Source organism: Diabrotica undecimpunctata, chromosome 8, assembly GCF_040954645.1.
Source record: "Diabrotica undecimpunctata isolate CICGRU chromosome 8, icDiaUnde3, whole genome shotgun sequence".
NCBI classification, from domain to species: domain Eukaryota; kingdom Metazoa; phylum Arthropoda; class Insecta; order Coleoptera; family Chrysomelidae; genus Diabrotica; species Diabrotica undecimpunctata.
Genome location: NC_092810.1, coordinates 54,772,897 through 54,793,510, shown reverse-complemented (window position 1 = coordinate 54,793,510; position 20,614 = coordinate 54,772,897). Strand labels below are relative to the sequence as shown.

The following is a 20,614-nucleotide window of genomic DNA, read 5'->3' as shown; positions in this document are numbered from 1 at the left end:
AGATCAAATCCCTAATGAAATTCGTAATGAATAGACTCCTCAGCCTCTCATACAAGAAACCAACTCAATCTATTCATACGCAGCAGGACAACAACGAGTTGCACGATAGCCTGGTAAGTGAAATGGCACGTGTCGTACAAGAGTTTAATGAGAATAACCCACTTAGCAGACGACCGCTACCAAAAATAAACTCTTGTAAGAAACTAGGTGCGCTGTTACAAATTGTGAACACTGAAGTCCTACCCAATTATATCGTGGAAGCCCATACATTAGAATATTTGCATATGCTGATTTACTGTGCAGCAACAGCAATTGCTAACGTTTTGAGCATTAAGATCAGATCACGACGGGGTACTAATATTGGAAGGACTGAAAACAGAATTGCACCCTGGGAAAAACGACTGCTGAGGTAAATTGAATTATTGCGTATGGATATTGGACAAATTACGGAATACATTCGAGGAGTAAGAACTCGAAAAGTAGTTAAAAGAGCTAAAGAAATAATTCTGAACACTCCAAGACACTCACAACATGATCCAGAAAACAACACAGGTCAACACTGCCTGAACACATTAAAACAAAAACTGTCCGTTTATTCTGGTTGCCTAAGGAGATACAAAGTTAGTAATAACCGGAAATGTGACAATATACTATTTGAGCATGCAGAGAAGACTTTCTATAGGAAACTGAATTCCACTGTAAAAAATGTAAATAAATCCTACCCAAGCCAAGAAGAAATTCATGAGTTTTTGGGAAACCAGCTTTCCACACCAGCTACTCATAACAACAATGCTCATAACAACACGACAGTAATATTCCCTTATGAACCTTTCACCACAAAAGAAGTCTCGAACATTATCATAGAGCTTCATAACTGGAAATCTCCTGGATTAGACGGTTAACAGTATTAATTAATGTTATTTTTAATCCACAGGAAATTCCACCATTTCTTACTCAGGGAACCACTTATCTAATACCTAAGGATCAAAATAACACCCAGAATCGAACCAAGTACCGCCCAATTACTTGTCTTCCAACTTTGTAAAAATTGGTCACATTCTGTGTAGCCCAGTATATCTACCAACACTGTCCTCTAAACAATATCATAAAGCTTCAACAGAAAGGATGCGCTAAGGGTTCTATGGGCTGCAAAGAACAACTTACTCAGTCATTTTTAACCAGGCGTACACCAAAAAAGGAACGTTTTCACCGCCTTCATTGGCTACAAAAAGGCCTTTGATTCAATACCGCATGAAAGGCTTATAGATATATTGAAAATATATAAGGTCGATGATAATATAGTGACCTTTTTAAAGCATGTAATGACGGAGTGGAAGACTAAAATTCACATTCAAATATTCTGTGAAAACAACATCGAAACTGAAGATATCCCAATTAACCGGGGCCTTTTCCAGGGTGACTCGTTGAGTCCTCTTTGGTTCTGTTTAGCGATCAACCCACTATCTCAGCCACTGAACTCCACTGCCTCAGGTTTTAGCATAAAAAATAACAATACTGTTGTGGCGAAGCTTAATCATCTGTTGTATATGGATGATTTGAAATTACTGGCTTCCACTCGAAACCACTTAGATCAGATGATAAAAACTAGACTAAATAAGTGCCGTATACTAAATATAGTCAGAGGAAAGGTTCAGCTCGGATGTTTCGATAGGCAAGATGGCCAAAACATCGAGGCAATGGGTGAAAATGATATGTACAAATATCTCGGAGTAAAGCAAGCGCGGAAAATTGACCATAAACAAATGAAAACTGAACTAACATCGGAGTTCGTGCGAAGAGTAAGACAACTAAATCGGTCATATCTTAATAGTAAAAATTGTTTTTAAGGCATTAAATACGTACGCCTGCTCCGCGCTAAGCTACTCATTTGGCATTATAAAGTGGTCAAAAACAGATATAGAGAGTCTTCAGCGGAAAGTAAGAACACTTCTCACAAAGGCACAAAAACACCATACATGCAGTGCAGTAGAGAGAACAACATTACCGCGGTATCAATGGAGAAGAACACTTATGGACATAGGTGAGCAACTGGATAAACAAGTTGCTAGTTTACGAACTTATTTTCAGGTACAGGCTGAGACATCTACTTTACATCGAGCAATTTGCGCAGTAGATGATATAACACCGCTTAAACTAAGGGGAACAAGAAATGCGCATAAACCATCTGACTAAGCAAGAAAAAATGTGCACCTGGATGAGTAAACCTCTGCATGGGCGACATCTCAATGAAATCAGCCAAGAATATGTCGACAATACAGCGTCGAACTATTGGTTGACATCAGGAAAGATGTTTCCCGAGACTGAGTGTTTCCTCATTTATTACCTGAAATATATTGTTAAAGATCCTCAAGTCCAAAATGGCAAATGCCGATTAGGATGCCAAGCCCAAGAAACCATCCAACATCTTATCGGTGGCTGCCAGGAATTTGTCGGTACTGATTATAAAGAATGCCGTGACTCAGTAGGAAAGATTATCCACCAAGAACTAGCTGACAAACTGGGACTTCTCCAAACCGAACATCTTCATTATTATCAATACGTCCCTGACGGAATGCTTGAAAATGACTAAAAGCTATACTGGAATCGCACTGTGCTCACAGACCAACCAGTGGAACATAATAGACCGGATCTCATACTAGTTAATAAGCAATAAACTTACTAGGCAAACAACGCTTATTGATGTGGCAATACCTAACACCAATAATTTGCGTGTTAAATACAACGAAAAGATCGCCAAGTACAGAGATCTAAAAATACAAATCAGGAGACAATGAAGAATGAAGAATAATAGGTACCCAGACAGTACCTATTATTCTATCTACTACTGACGTTATTCCCAAAAACCTCTTAGAGAACATAAAACAGCTAGGTCTAAATGAACATCTCTACAAGACCTTGCAGAAAGCTGTACTACTCTCAACGTCCAGATACTCCAGCATACCAAGTCACCTAGGGCTCGTTAACACGGAAAGAGTCCCACCAGAGCTAAATCCTTTTGATACCATAGGTATCTAGGATGAGTGAATTCTGGGATAAGTTAATATGCTGTTCGTATATCGACCTCTATTTTGGAAAAAAATATTCCTGTTTGCAAAAGATTCGCCTGAGGAATTAATTGCATAGACTTACGACTGTGCTGCTGTATTGCGTGAACAATTACGGGAAATTATTTTTTCTAATTCTCGTAAAAAAAAACTCTGAAAAACCATTGCAAACACGATGGAATTTTAGCATCTGAAATTTATCTGCGAGAGAAACTTTTGACAATATTACATTTTAAATTCAGGATTGGTTTGCTTTTAAAAATCCTCCCTTTCTTTGCAAAGTTGTTTCAAAGAGAAAGTTATGAACATTATAAAAAAGATGGTATCTTCTGCAATGCATTTCCAATGGTTGAGAAATATATCTTGAAATTGGAGTTGGGAATATTTTACTCGCGGTCAGAAATAACACTTTAGATCTAATAGTGTGTTATTATTTGGATTTAACATTTTGTGAAATAAATAAAGTTTTGATTATTTCAATTAGGATACCAATGACAACTGCAGAAATTTAAAGATATTTCTCTAGTTTGAAATTGATTAAGACATTTCAGAGAAATAAAATGTCAGAAGAAAAAACTTTAATTGGAGGAATTTCTGACTTCAACGAAAACGAAAGATTTATTTCCGATAAAATTAGAAGGAATGGTTTTCACTTTAAAAGTAGGCTTTTGATCAGAACCTATTTAGTTTTGTGTATTCCCGAATCAGCGCCCAGAATCAAAAAGAATATTTCAGATGTTTGTCAAAACAGTCATTTATATTACCAGTAAAAAGTTTATGGCTGAATAATTTTCAATTCAAATATCAGTTAATATATTTGTCTGAGCAAAATGCATTTACTTACGTATTAACGTATTGAAGATTGGCAAGAATATTAACTTACTAATAATGAGAAAAATAGCAGCGATCAAAGCATATAAAGGTCTTGGAAAATCATAAACTAACAAAAAGAGCCACGATTTGCTGATAGTTTTGTAATAAAAGGTTTATGCTCCTTTCGCGATGAGTTTTTTTTTTTAATTTTCATCACGAAAGGCGCGTAAATTTGTAATTTACAAACCACAATTTTATGTGGATCGTTAAAAATAATCTAATCTACATTATTTTTAAAGTTTGTAGTTACTATAATCATTCAGATTAAAATGAAATGTAGTTTTCTTCTTCTTGCACCAGGTTAGAAAATACTTGTTTTTGAGACATTTGATCGTGAAAACTTTTTACCAAATTTAGAACACATTCTGAGGTCCCAAATCCTGTCTTTTCATTAAACTCCACCAGAAAGACCTCTGCTATTGATACAAGACAGCAAATGACTTAAAGGGGGTTTAAGGATTTTTCCCTCTCAATGTTTGTTTTGTCGATGTATACCCACCTCACGTAACTAAGAATTTTACAGAGGACATGGATGGTGGTTTTCTTTCCATTTCTGATTTCCTGCACCCTTGTTCACTCACCTTCTATCTATATATCTATTAACCTTGAGACATCCAATATTAGACATAGAAAAACCCTTCACTCCTCCATCTTTCTCTATCTCGAACCAGAGTGGTGTTTCAGGTCATCCACCCACGTCTCCAATCTGTAATTATCTTAGTACATCTTTCACCTTTTTATCTAATACTGTGACCAGTGAATTTTCACTTTAGTTTTGATATTGGGCTGATAGTTTCTTTACCTTTTTAGTAGTATGTTGATTATTTCCGTTACTCTTTGTGTCTTCTTTATTCCATTCATATTAATGCTTGTGATTGTTCAAGTTTGACATCCATAAGTAAGAACGAAAAGAATGCACTGGTTGAACAGTTTCGTTTTTAAATATTGAAGTTATTTTTTATTTTTCAATATATAGCTAAGTTAACCAGACAAAACCTATGCCAATCTCTTGTATGCCTTTATTTCTGTAGTTTAGGTGCTTTATTTAATTTTATTCTTCATTATCATGTTTGGCTCGACAATCCTTTGTGGATGCTGGTCTGCTCCAAGATTCGTCGCTATTCTGTTCAGTTTCTGGCGACCTGTTGTCATCTTCTGATTTTTAATACACATAAGACGGTCTCTACTTCATCCAGTCACCTAATTCGTGATCGGCCTCTGCTTTTTCTTCCTACAGTGTTTTTGTTGTTAGCTTTATAGCGATCATGTTTTCTTACATTCGTACTACGTGTCCAGCCCATCTGAGTCACTGTGTTTTGATTAGGAATGTTGTAGGAACGCGGGACGTCCATGGGACGGGGCGGGACAGCGATTTTTGCTGTTTCGCAAAAACTGCACTTTTATTATTATCGGAATGATTTGATAATTAAAGTTATACAAGTATCTGCATTATTTTGGCAACGTTAAAATATTTATAGAAATTAAAAGGTTTTCTGTTTTATTAATTTGTATTAACGAAACATAATTAATATCTACATTTAGAATAACAGAAAATTTTAAAACGTTTACGACAATTCTTTTTGATTTATTGCGATGCACGGCTGGTACGCAAAAACATTTTTTAACTTAGGTTCTCCTAATAAACCGTCACACGACATTACGGCGACACCACCAGATGGTAATACTTTTAAATCTAACGGCGAACGTGATAAATAAAAAGAACTTTCTTTTCCTTACTTTCTTCTGCGTCAGTTATTCAAAATTAATACCATTTCCAAATACCTTGCCCTGAATAATGAGTTGCAACATGCCATATCTCTGTTCATTTCTCATAACATGGCTAAGATATTCTAATTGGCGCTCTTTGATTGTGTTAATAATCTCACATTCCTTGGCCATTCTACGTAGGACCTTAACATTAGTCACACGATCCACCCATGGAATTTTTAAGATGCGTTTGTAACACCACATCTCGAAGGCCACGAATTTTCTTAAAGAAGCTTCAGAAAGTGTCCAGACCTCTACTCCATATAATAACTTAGCATCTGAGATATAGAGATTTTGCTTTTGAGATTAGTGGTAAATCGTGACTCCTGAAAAGAGACTTCATCTTTACGAACGCTGATCTAACTTTTTCTATGCTGTTTTATTTCAGTAGAGTGATCCCATTAACAAAACTAACTCTTGAAATAGTTTAATGTAGAATACGAATCTAGGAGGAATTGTCTGAACCTTTTAAAACAAATAAATTTAGAGGGGAGACCCTCTCTCTTGTATATTGCTCAATCTGGCTCTGGAGAAAGTAAAACATATGTCACAAATCGCAACCACCGGTTCAATATATAATAAATCAGTGTAAATCCTTGCCTATACAGTTGATACCAATATTGTTGGGAAACGGAAAACGCTGTACGAGAGGCATACGTAGCACTAAAAGAATCAGCTACAAAAAGGATACAAAACGAAGTATATGAAAATAAGCACCCAACCAGAAATCCTACAACCCCTTGTTATAGAAAATGACGTCATCGAAGCAGTGAACGAATTTATATACCTAGAAACGCTGGTGAACACTGAAAATAATACTACCCAGAGATAAACCACACAATTTACATGGCCAACAGATGCTATTTTGGGCTCAATTATATCGAGAAATGCAAAAGTAAAACTCTATAAGACAATAATACGCCCAGTCCTAACATATGGTTCAGAGACCTGGACTCTAACAAAAAGTAATGAAAACATTTTAGGATGTTTCGAAAGAAAAGTACTAAGGTGAATATATGGAGCAGTGAATGACAATGGAGTGTGAAGAACACGATACAACTTTATAGAATATACCAGGAACCAGATATCGTAAAACATGGTAAGGTAGGACGTCTGAGGTAGATAGGGCATGTAATGCGGATGAAACAAAATGACCCAGCTAGAAAAACGCTTCTTGATAGACCCATTAGTCAGAGAAGAAGAGGAAGACCCAAAGCAAGGTTCCTTGATCACATCGTTAGAGACATGAGAAAGATAGGAATACGTGCTTGGCGGACGAAGGCGATGGATAGGGACGACTGGGGAGAAATTCTTGAGAAGGCTAGGATCCACATAGGATTGTAAAGCAAGAATAATGATAATCCCATTAGATGTTTATGTTGGTACCAAGGTATGTGTCGCTGTTTACCCGGTCAATTAGTCGTTGGTTAACCAAAAGCCGTGTATTTAATATTCGGCGCTTACTGACTACCACATACTTTATTATTATTACATTAGCAAGAACATTATTCTTTGCAAACCCTCTAAGCTATCTGCAAAAACTACTGCGTCGTCGGCGTATCTTATGTTGTTTAGACGCATTACGTTAACTAATACGCCTTCCTGGAGTTCTTCCAGTGCTTGTTCGAAGATATGTTCAGAATACATATTACTTAATACCGGAGACAGAATGCACCCTTGTCTTATGCCTCTATTTATGTAGCTTGCCTCTGTCAACTCATTCACTTTAATCTTGGTAGTTTGGTTATAATATAAATTATATATGAGTTTCAAGTCTCTATTATCTGTCCGCTTCTTTCAAGATGGTTATGAACTTATCATGTTTTACACTATCAAATGTCTTTTTGTAGTCGCTAAAACAAATATACACGTCACATTTGACACCTCTGCATCTCTGCATAAGCACTTGTACAGTGAATAGATCCTCTCGGGTGCCTAAGGCATCGCGGAAACCAAATTGTGTCAATGATATTTGTTTTTAACATTTTTTATATATTCAGAATATCATGGATGGACCGCGTCACTAACACGCAAGTACTCCAAACTTTAGACAAAAGATGCGAAATTCTAAATGAGATAAAAACTAGAAAGATGGAATACTTGGGGCACATTGTGAGAGGTGAAAAGTACGAACTTTTAAGAAATATCATGCAGGGCAAAATTAAGGGCAAAAGAAGTGTGGGAAGAAGAAAAATATCGTGGCTTCGTAATCTACGTAAATGGTTCGGGTGTAGTTCGATTGAACTTTTTAGGCGCGCTGCTAACAAAGTCGCAGTGGCCATGATGATTTCCAATCTCCGCTAGGAGTGGCACGAGAAGAAGAAGATATATTCTGCTATGTAGTACTTTTAAAAATGTTTTAAGTAAATGGCTCATTAGGCTTATTGTTCTGTAGTCTTAGCATGTTTTGCATTTAATTTTTTTGGTATAGTTACGAATCTCGACTTTAATCAGCTTTGGGGGATTTTTCCGGTTACATATATTTTGTTAAACGTAGCTGTTATCCATTTTATCCATAATGCCCGGATTATACGAGGCTAGTTTTTCAAGCTAGGATAGCAAGCTAGATATCCCGGTATGGTAGCCCAAGTTACTTCCTGGCATGGCGAATGCTAGAACGGTTTACATGTGACTATGATATTTTCAGCTAGTAGCTAGTACTATTGCGAGATCAATAGAGCAACAAATCCAATGAAAATGGTAAATATTTCTAAAAAACAATGTTCGTCTGAAACAGTTCCTTCGAAAACTGTGTCAAATTGCATTGGATGAATTAACAGAAGCTTTATTAGAAAAACGCGTTTGGACAAGGCCATGGATTTTAAAAAGGAATGAACGTGGATCATCCGCACTAGTTTTAGAAGAACTTGGCAATGAAGACTTAAAAGATTATATCAGTATTTTACGAATGATGCCAGATGTGTTTGTTATTCTGTTGAGTCTTGTGATGCCAAACATTCAACGACAGCATACTTTATGAGAGAATCTTTACCAGCAAGAGTAAAGTTGGAGATCCCTTTAGATTTTCTTTCATCCGGCATTAGTTACAGAAGACTGAGTTACTTTTATAGGCTTTCAAGGTGTTCCATATCTAAATTCATACCAGAGGTACGTAAGAAATATTCAAGGCATTACAAGAAAACATAAAGGTTAGTACTAATAATAACTTAATAGTACGTGGCAATGGTACAGTATTAATTGTTGTGTGTGAATCTAAAGAGCAATGCGTACTAGGCGTCTGGTATATAAATATGGTGTTTACGTAGTTCAGATCTTGAATGCGAGGCTGAGATAATATGGCATCGATTTTGTCCCGAGCCATAATAGCGCATGCAATAGATAACATTTTCAGTGGACTACTCACAAAAGTTCCAAAAATATGCCCATTTTCTCGTGGAGTAGAATGCTCAGCCGTAGATGTATTATTTAAAACATTTCGACATATCGACTTTATTTTCCTAACCAAAGATGCCACTTCTGAAATTTTTCTCTTTTTCGAAGTTGGAGCTGACATTTTATCGTAGTCGCAGACTAATTGCGTTGTGGTTTATTACCTGTGGCAGATGTAGATGGTCGTGATGAACAATTTTCAGAATTTGAAACGTATTCACTGTTATCACTATTGTCATTGCAGCTGTTGTCAATATTATTTTCTTTGCTATTTTCAATGTTACCTTGGCTCACTGGGCTGCTATCTTGTTCTTCATTAATTGCTAATTCTTGACTGTCCTACGACAACAAAAAAAGAAACACTTTAGTAATAATTATAATACATAGGTATATAAATTTTTTTTAGATATTAAATGTCGAAGAATGGGCGGAAATACAAAATGGATTTAGAAAGAGATACTTAGAAGAAAGAGATATTTAGAAAGAACTTTCCTTTATGCTATGGTGCCATTGATGGAAAGCATATTCAAATTACCGCTCCTGGTAATAGTGGAAGTATGTACTTCGATTATAAAAAGGGTTCAGTATTGTTCCTATGGCGTTAGTAGATGATGACTATTGCTTTCGTTATGTGGGTGTTGGGGATTGTGGAATGGTATCAGATGGAAGTGTATTTAAAAATTGCTCCATATATAATAAACTGGAACACCTTTTACCAGAGTGTGGAGTGATTGATGCGGATGCTGCATTTCCATTAAAAACCTATATTATGAAACCTTACCTCGGTGACAATTTAACACTGGAACAGAAAGTTTACAACTATGGACTATCCAGAGCGAGACGAATACTGGAAAATACCTTTGGTATATTGGTAATTCGATTTGGTGTATTCCAAAAACCAATTGCAACTAATGTAGAAACAGTCGACAAAATTGTATTGGCAGCATGTGCTTAACATAATTAATTGAGAAAAGAAAATCGAAATTATTTAATCAGCAGAGATGTCGACCGGGAAAATATTGATGCAGGAAACACCTCCCATAGCTCTTGGAGAATAGAAACTGCAGGACTTGAGGGCTTATATCAACAAGGAAGTAATCATTCTTCGATGTCAGCAATTACGAGAAGAGAGACTTTTATAACCTACTTTAACAATGATGGTGCGGTGCCTTGGCAATTAAAAATGATTTCTTGACTGTTTATTTATATGAGCGCTACAGAGAAAACACGCTGCTTTTTAAAATTTTCTTATGTGTTGACACCCATTTTCTTTACTATAAATAAATAAATAATGCAATATTACTTACTGTTGTTTTCCTTTTCCTTGGTACATATTTAATAAATCTGTGCATTTCATCGAACCAGTTTAATTTTGACATATACTGGTCCTTAAAACTTGCTCCAGACCTGGTTAATTTTTTAATTCTTAACAGTTCCTGACAGTAAGTTGATGGTAAATTTTTTATCTTCATTTTTATGTCTTTGATAGACATTTTTATGCCGAGTTCTAATAATTTGCCAATTATTTTTTGTAGTACTGAATCACGAATAGTGGCTTTCCACAGACATTCTTCCTCACGATACATTTGTACAATCTATAAATTAATCTCGGCCCTTAATTTTGGCATATTAGTTTTAGAAGCACGTGGCTATCTCTTTGAAAAAATAAAACAGATCGACACTACGCACTTGCCGTTCGAAAACACTAGCTTTGCCGCTCAGACGAAGATGGTACACAAGCCAGGATAATAAAACCAGTAGAGGGGGACGCAAGTAGCTTAACAAAATAAAACTCCGTGCTATTAAACTATCCTAGCTTAAGACATTGGCTTACTGTCTTTCTCACTAGCTTGTTACCCTAAACGCGAAGCTTGTTCTGTATACATAAAGCTAGCAATACTAGCTTGCTAGTTTAAAAGCGCTAGCTTGCTATCCTAGCTTGAAAAACTAGCCTCGTGTAATCCGGGTATAAGTTATAGGAATTCTGCTTACTTATCAGGCCCTACGCCTACAGCTTTACCATCTTTAGATTTTTGTATTAGCTGACGTGACTTCTTCGATGGTAATCGGGGGTCCTGTTTGGCATTCCGTATCTTCAATGGTATTGTACCTTTCATCTGTAAAAGTTGCTTCCATATATTTCTTTTAAGTGTCTAGTGTCTCTTCCACACTTGTAGTGGTTTGACTTGGTTATCTGCCAAACATCCAACTCTTCTAGGCTTGTAAAAGCTTGCAACTTTTTGTGCATATTGAATGAATCGTGTTTTTGTTGCAATAGCTGTTTCCGCACATTGTTCTCTTCAGTCGTGTATCCTTAGCAATTTAAAAATTTTAAGTATCATTAAACGCATTGCTTCAAATATTCTCAAGACGATTTGCATGTTTTGGAAATACTTTGTTTCCAAGCCATATGTCAGCATTAATAGGGTGAGTGCTGGGGCCATCTAGGCTGGGGCAGCAGAGATAACAACGCCCGAGGTAAGTCTCTTTATAACTATATTACTATAAAAGATTTGTATATCTTAAATAAGGGCACCGAACCTACCTTTATTAATGTTCGTAGCCAAACAGTCATCGATATCACGCTGGCAACAGCTGAAATATCGAATAAAATTCAGAACTGGCAGGTATCGGAGGATATTTCTATGTCCGACCACCGCTGGCTAACCTATAATATTAGTCTGGAAAAAAGCCTTATCAAATCGCGCGACCCTAAGAGGACGGATGTAGAACTCTACAACCGACTCTTAGAAGATGCTCTGCGGAATGAAAGGGCTTCAACTCCAGGAACTAATACAGAATTGGAAAGGTATGCGGTATCTATCCAAAACAAAATAAGCTATGCTTATAAAAAATCCTGTCCAATAAGGATGGTCCAGGAAAGTCGCAAAACCAACTCTTGGTGGTGCACTGAATTGGAACACCTTAGGAAGACAGCAAGAACAGCTTTTAATAGAGCAAAACGCACCAAACTCAAAGAGGATTGGGATTCTTACCAATCAAATCTCAGAGAGTTTAAAAAAGTCTGCAGACAAAGACAAAGAGCTGCTTGGAGAACCTTCTGTGAGGAAATCGAAGATTTCCCGCAGGCTTCCAGGTTACAAAAAGCGCTCTCAAAGGACCCACATCGGCATGTCGGCATACTAACGAAGGAAGATGGGAATAAAACTTCCAACCTTCGCGAAAGTGCTGAGGTCCTGATGAAAACACACTTTCCCGGTTCTAGTGTCTCAACAGCACCAAACCGGATGGAAGAAGCAATCATACCGTCAACAAACGACTGGCATCTCGCCAGAACAATGATTAATGAGGAAAAGGTAAAATGGGCCATATTGTGCTTCACCCCTTTCAAATCACCAGGGCCTGACGGCATATATCCAGCCCTACTACGGTGGGGACTGGATATCCTTCTGCCGCACCTCGTGGAAATATTCAGAGCCTCTTTGGTTCTGAGATATATTCCTAGGAAGTGGAGAGAGGTACGTGTGGTCTTCATACCAAAACCAGGTAGGATGGACTACACCCTACCAAAGGCTTTCCGACCAATTAGCCTAACATCCTTTCTGTTGAAAACGATGGAAAGGCTATGCGAGAGGTACATAAGGGATGAAGTTCTGGTCCATAACCCACTTCACCCAAATCAACATGCATATACTTCGGGAAGATCTACCGATTCTGCACTGCATCATGTAGTGGGAAGAATTGAAAGATCGCTGGATAATAAAGAATCCACCCTAGGTATATTTATAGACATTGAGGGAGCGTTTGATAAAACCACATTCCCAACTATCACCCAACAGCTCAACGTCAGGAATGTTCCCCTGGCCATAAGCGAATGGATATTCAGTATGCTCTCTAATAGAACAATAAGCATAAATGTAGAAGACGTTTCTGTTAGAGGCATGGTTACGAGGGGCTGTCCACAGGGAGGGGTGCTATCACCACTACTCTGGAACATAGTTCTAGATACCCTGGTTGACCAACTCAGCAGCAACGGTTTCTACACAATAGCCTATGCAGACGATATTGCTGTCCTGCAAAGCGGTAAGTTTGAGAGCACACTATGTGAGAGATCACAAGTTGCTCTCCGACTAATAGAAACATGGTGCAAGGAACACTCACTATCTATAAATCCAAAGAAAACTGAGATGGTCCTCTTTACCAGGAAAAGAAGAATCACGGGCTTAATACCCCCAAGGATTCTAAACTACAGTCTAAATTTTTCTGACGAGGTGAAGTACCTTGGTATTACCCTTGACAAGAAGTTAACATGGAACTCACACTTAGATGGTAGAGCTAAAAGAGCATATATTGCCTATGAGCAGTGTCGACGAACGGTCGGACGCACCTGGGGCCTCACGCCCAGGGTGATCGCCTGGGTCTACACCGCTGTCATTAGGCCAATGCTAACTTACGGAGCTATTGCTTGGGTACCAAAAGTGCTACAGGCAACAGCGATCAACAAACTAAACCATATTCAGCGGATGGCTTGCATAAATATAACAGGTGCCATGAAAACAACACCAACTGCTGCAATGGAGTTGATCATTGGCATCACGCCTCTAGATATATATGTCAAAGAGGTGGCGCTAGTGACAATGATGCGACTGCGCTCAGCTGGTGCAAACCTTGATGTAGGAATGGGACAATTGAGAACTCGTTTCTGGCGAGAAGAGTTGGATGCGTTACCACTTCTACAGGCAGGCTGCGACTCAATTGAACCAAAGTTTGTCTTCAACAAACCCTACAAAATTGAAACAGGACAGTACATGGAGACAAACGTGGCAAATGCCTATTGCATATACACCGATGGCTCCAAAATGAAAGAAGGCTCAGGATGCGGGATATACTCCAGATCACTGAACCTAAGAATAAAGTGGGGTATGGGCAAAAATGCCAGCGTAGTTCAGACAGAACTGACTGGTATCTCCATAGCCGCAAAAGAGATAACCCAAAAAGGTATAGCAGGTAAAACTATAATCATCTGCACAGATAGCAGACAAGCGCTACTAACCTTGAATAGACCACGTGTCACATCAGGTTTAGTAATGGAGTGTCACAAGTCACTAACCCAAGCTTCGGATGGTAATACCATCATCCTGAGGTGGGTTAAAGGACACAATAGGAATAAAGGCAACCGCATTGCTGACCAATTAGCTAGGAAGGCGGCAGGCCTAAGACTCTTAGGACCTGGGGATCTTTTTGGTTGGTCAACTACAACAATCGCGGAAATTGTCAAATGTCACTCCCATACTCAAACCGTAAAAAGATGGGAAGAAGGGAAAGGATGTAAACTTGCCAGGGTAACACTAAGTAACCTTGAAGAGTCAACATCTAAGAAGTACTTGGGAATGACCAGGAAAAACCTACGTTTGGCAGTTGGTTTTTTAACTGGTCATTGTCAACTAAGCAAACACCTCCATACACTGGGGCTAGCAGACACACCTCTATGTAGGAAGTGTGAACGAGAAGACGAAACTGTAGAGCATGTCCTATGTGAATGCCCAGAGTTATCGTTAATACGAGAGTACGCGTTCGGCGAGTCCTGGCCAACACCTGCCCACATAAGAGAGATGTCTCCTGGTGACTTGTCCACCTTCCTAGAATTGGCAGGATGGACAATGAGCTAAGGGTGACAGCTCCCTGGGAGGATGCACAATGGGTCAATTGTGGCCTAAGTGCTGTGAAACTTAACTCGCCCTCCCTACTCTACAGATACAGATACAGGGTGAGTGCTTTATATATTGTTACTGTTGGTATAACAGTATCGTCAGCGTATCTAAGATTATTAATGTGTTCACCATTTATTTTCAGTTCAAAGTTTTTGTCTTGCAAAGTCTATTTTACAATGATATACGAATAGATATTAAATAACAGCGGGGATAGAATGCATCTCTATCTAACGCCTCTTTGAATGTAACATTCGTCGGTTAATGTCCCATCGATTTGTACGACTACTTTCTGCTTTCAATACAAGTTTTCTATGATATATAGGTCTCTACCATCAATGAGTTTGGTTTTTAATATGTTAAAAAGCGTTCCATGCTGTATCTTATCGAAAGCCTTTTCGTAATCGATGAAAGCCACATATCGCAATTTTGAAATGTCGCGGCATTTTTGGAGAAGTAATTTTAAGCCAAAAAAAGATTCACGTGTACCCAGCGCAATCCTAAATCCAAACTAGGATTCATCTTGGTATCTTTCACAATGGCTTCTTATTCTTCCATGGGTAATGCGAAGGAAAATTTTTAGCGTGTGGCTCATTAGACTAGTCAACCAATATTCGTCGCATCTTTTTGGCTGTTGCTTCTTCCGAATTGATATAAAAACAGACTTAAGCCATTCCTCAGGTACATCACCAGTAGAAAAGACGCCATTAAAAAGTTTAACTAGAGCAATAATGTGGTCCTCCTGTATCATTTTTATCAGGGATGTTGTCTAGTCTAGTTGCTTTCTTGGTTGTGACTGATTTATTGCATAAAGAACTTGATATTTTAAAATTTGAGTTCCTTTCAGGTCAGCAGAAGATGAAGGCTTGCAGCTCGATATTACTATTAAATAAATATTAGAATAGGTCGAACTGTTAAAATTAATAGAACTGTATTGTAGATTTTAAACCTTTGTTTTCTTACCGCATCGAGATTCATTTTATGAAGTCATTTTTCTTTTATTGTTTTGATATATTTCACTAACACACTCCTAGACTTTTATTTTTTGTTATCATTGCAATAAACTCCGTGTAGGCTATTGTTTGTTTTAATTTTTAAATTGTTTTTTGCTTTCAATTATCTGCGTTGGTTGCACTATTTAATACAGTCGTTCTTTCTTTCCTGAACTTTATTACGTATTTTGCGTATGGTTGAGTTTGGCCTGAAATCGTAATACTTTTGATCTCAGATTTTCTGATACTGTAAGTATTTTTTTTTATTCAGATCTTTATACAATAGGTTTTTATTTTATATCGTCTGTATAAAAGTTATAATAAACAAATAATATATAAATATCTTAGATCTTATCTAATCTTATCTTAAATCTGATCTCAGATTTTCTGATACTGTAAGTATTTTTTTTTATTCAGATCTTTATACAATAGGTTTTTATTTTATATCGTCTGTATAAAAGTTATAATAAACAAATAATATATAAATATCTTTATTAAAAACAAAAAAACTTTCTAAAACAAGCTACACTCTTTTAATATCATTTGTTTGTTCAATATAATTTTTTTATACATGTTTTTTTAATCGTAATATTGTATTTTTTTCTTAGAATTAGATTAAAATACAATTTAAAACTAAATTACAAATCTATCCAGGTACCTATTAATTCTTCTATTTGGACTCTAGCTGCCTTTAACTGTGGAGTATCATCATCGGAAGGGTTATACATATTTGCGCAGTGGGCGGCACCTATAAATATGATACAATTAATTTAAATTAAATATTAAATTAATTAAATATACATAGACAGTTGCGTTTCTGTTTAATTCGAGTGTCTCATCATTCTCCTATACGTATTGCGAGATCTACCTCTCGTCAGGTCAGCCAAATACAAATCTAGTCATTCTTACCGCCGATAAAGGAAATGCCACCGTCATCCTAAACATTTCTTCCTACAATAATAAACCCTTAAATCTCGTTAATACTCCAGACTGCAGACGAATTCCTAATAATCCAACAACCTATCTAGAAAAAACAACAAAAGCCGTCATCCAGAAAACGTATCTTTCTGTTGACATAAATCAATCTAATTTCTTGTGAAATGTCTTCTAGGACACCCCGAATATATGGCCTAACCAAAATTCACAATTCCGATATTCCTCTACGTCCTATTGTCAACTGCCTTATACAACCATTGGCCAAGTACTTGGCCACTCAACAACTCCACAACCTCTCGCCGAAAATGGTTCATCTTCGTTTAAACTTGTTTTCATTTCATCGAACTTCTTAAACAATAATATATCTCAGCGTCAGATATTCTAATAAGTTTTGCATCGTTTCACTCTTTACAAACATTCCTATAGACAAAACTCGTAAACATTTTGAAAACTAAAAAACTTATTTCATCTTCCAAAATCAATTCTACAAACAAATAAATGGTGCCCCCCCCCCCCCCCCCACCATGGCCTCCCCACTATCTCCAGTAATTGTTAATATATTTATGGAAGACTTCGAGACTATCCACATCAATGCTTAAACCCACATGTTGGCAACGATATGTTGACGATACATTCATTTAGCTTCATGGTAGGGATGCTTTATGAATCAATTCAGCTGGAATATTACCTGATCGAGCTACACGTCTATTGTGAACTAAGCATGTCTATTATTATTACGTTTTCTCCTAAAATATTGATCTTGTATTCTTGTAAATATATTTTATACGTACAAAGAAAATAAAACATATATCGAACCTTATGGTGGTTTTCTATTTTTTCAGTTTACTTACCTTTAATAAGGATAGCAGGAGCTTTATCATTTAAGGTCGTTGTAACTCCCAAAACATGCCATGGATCCAATGAACCTTGAACGAATACAACGTTTGAAACTTCAATGTCTAAACCACCATAAAGAACGTTGGTCCTTTCTATAGCATGGTTTAGAAACGTTTCATTGTATGAAGATCCGAAAATGTCTTGGCATTGCTGAATGGAGAAACTAAGTGGAAATCGGGTGCCAAATATATGAGGTTTGTAGGAGGAAGTTTGATAATAACCAAATTCTGTACAGGTTTGATATGTCCATTGGCGACCTACAAAAGATGTTAAAATCTTTAAAAGTCATTTAAAAATTGCCTATCTAACCAAAGTACGTTCAAACTGTTTCTATCATGGAGTACTTTCTCCTTCATTAATATTTAGGTACTAACTTCTGATCTGAATAATATTTAGTTACTTCTCCACGTTCCTCAAAATGTTCCCGCTCCCATACCCGAAATGAATGTATAGTAATAGACGTTTTATTCTGTTGAAATTTTATCCTAAATTGGACTTTAACGATATTGAAATATCTTTCAATAAGCTTCCCAACATATATTTTCTCTAGTACTTTACAGTAACTCACATTTATAGTACCTAACAAATAATTTAAAAAAATCTTACTTCCAGCGGCAGCATCGCTATCCCAACTAACGTCCTTCATCTCGTCGATCATCTTATTATAACTGTAATCCAAACACTTTTCACCATCCACGTCCAGAATCAAATTATTAACAGCTGCCAAGCGGTTGATTTCGGGCCCGATTGATTCATCCAACAGAATGTCACACAAGCGATCGACGGTGAGGTTTCTCTTTTTAGTTACTTCTCTGTTATCTTTATTATACTGAACCACCCCAGCAAAATTATCAGCCAAGCTCATGAAGAAGTTGGACATATCCAAAGAGTTATTAACGTTCTCTGATATATCGTCACACAAATTAAATAGTTCGTTAAGATTTTTTTGGCCAACTGCCGTGTGCAGAAGAGCTTCAACTTGGGCAGTACTTTGTTTTACAATATTTGGACATTTCTCATTACTGGCTCGCAAAGAATCTGCTACCACCTTAAAATATTCTGAAATAAAAAGAATTTTATTATAAATACATCTATAAAAGTAGTACAATTATTAAATAAATAATTAATTAAAATCCTTTATTGACATTTTGAGCCATATATGAAAGTAAGTTACAGAAAGTAGAACCATTTCAAGAAATTTTCAAAAATCGACCAGTTTTTGAAAAATTCATAACTTGGGTCCTTTTAAAAATGGAAAGATAATTCTCTGGATGTTTATTTATAAGATGCTGTTTAAACAAGCCCAAGGTGGACTCGATCCACAAATAGTTTTTCCAAAATCTTAGTTTAAATTTTTTGCACCGATATTTTGAATGGCTCGGCATAATAAATAAGGTTATCCGCTTTTTTAATTCAGAAATTATACTATTAAAATTCCAAATTTATTCTTCAACTTGACTATATTCGATTTTCATTAAAGTATGGCGAAAATGTAAAAACTGCTCCGAACACCCGATCTCACTTTTCAAGCGAATCAAGCCATATTATAAGGAATTTTTGATTTTATACACTTCTCCCCGCTCACACTATTCCGCTACAGCAACGGGATCGTGCGTTTAGATCAATGTTGGGAGCTGTGTTTTAAACTTTTCTCCATAATTAAATGAAAATCGAAGATCGAAAAAGTTCGGACATTAAATCTAATAATGTTTTCTAACATTCTTAGTTTCTAGAACATTCGATAAGATGCAAAAAAATGTAGACGACGTAGAAGAGAATGCAGTAGTTTTAGATCCTGTAGTAAAAAAAAAGAATCACCAAGAGACGAAGCTATTGTGACAGCCAATCATTGGGCCGAACAAGAAAAGGCAGATTCCTTGACTGCTGCTTTATGCTGCGAATATCTTAAGATCGGTTCCTAAGGATTAAGAAAAATGCTAGGCTATTGTCTTGGAACACGAAACAGCTAGTCAAACTTCACGGAGTCATCGAGACCGAATAATTGAAGAAGGCGACAAACAAAATGATGAACGTCTGGAGGAAATGGTACGGAAATTAGTTCGTAACACGACACCGAAGAGACACGAGCTTAGATGTCAGAATGGTGGCGACGTAGGCCACATTCGTCGTAAATTGAAGGAAACTAATATAACAGGAGAAGTAGTGGAACAGATCGAACCCAGGGCTAGATAAGTTCACTGTATTGAATTATAGGAAAGACTTTGTCCCGTGAGACGAACGACTGTCATTAATGGTCAACAGCATCCTCACAAATTACAAAACGCTCAAGCAGATGATACATGTATAAAAATATGCGTCGTGAGAGACCTTCTTGGCAAGACATTAGGTAGAAGTCAAGTCCTAATGGAGCCAATGGAATTTCCTGGTACTAAAAGATGATCTTCTGTATAGAACCTTTGAGAGCTAAGACGGTATAGAATCTAAGCTTCTGTTGATTATACCTAAAAGTAAAGTGTCAGAAGCATTGCTTTAGTTGCATGACAGTGCATCAGGTGGACACTTTGGTATTACGAAGACTCTGCAAAAGGTTCAAGAACGGTCTATTGGCTTAACTGTAAAGATGATGTAAGAAGACAGTGCCGGAAATGTAAACTGTGTGCAACCAATAAGTCCAATTGGTAAAAAGAAGCCACCAACAGTACAATGTTGGTAGTCCCCTGGAAAGAGTAGCAATCGACATTGCAGGTCCCTGGTAGCTATGGATTATTTTACGAAATGGACTGAGGCCTATACGATACCAAATCAAGAAGCTGCTACCGTTGCAGAGGTACTTATTAAAGAATTATTTTTTCGAGTTTCGGAAAACGTCTCTTTAGCCCACTGTATTGCCTACCACCTACCTAGTAAAAAAATCAGAAGCCAAATTTGGAAGAGTACTGAGATTAGAAGTTACAGTTAATTTTACAAACAATTTTATTTTACAATTAAAATAACTAAGTCTAAAAAATAACTAAAATAACTAAAATAACTGTCTTAAAATAACTAAGTTTAATTGACCACTTTG

The 20,614-nt window shown here is 36.8% G+C and overlaps 1 protein-coding gene across 2 annotated transcripts in view; it reads right to left on the bottom strand.

Moving 5' to 3' along the window:
* The window catches only part of LOC140447569 (putative serine protease F56F10.1), a 91,453-nt gene that overhangs the window by 34,535 nt on the left and 36,304 nt on the right, over positions 1-20,614 (bottom strand). Inside the window, exons 5-7 of one of the 2 annotated variants that reach the window (XM_072540289.1) lie at positions 18,196-18,648; positions 17,544-17,846; positions 16,232-16,504 (exon numbers count right to left, since the gene is read on the bottom strand). The exons of the other annotated variant lie outside the window; for it this stretch is intronic. Coding sequence (XP_072396390.1) covers positions 16,395-16,504; positions 17,544-17,846; positions 18,196-18,648 — 866 coding nt within the window. The 3' untranslated portion in view covers positions 16,232-16,394. Of the gene's footprint in view, positions 1-16,231; positions 16,505-17,543; positions 17,847-18,195; positions 18,649-20,614 lie in introns of those variants that run through there. 2 annotated transcript variants of the gene reach the window in all.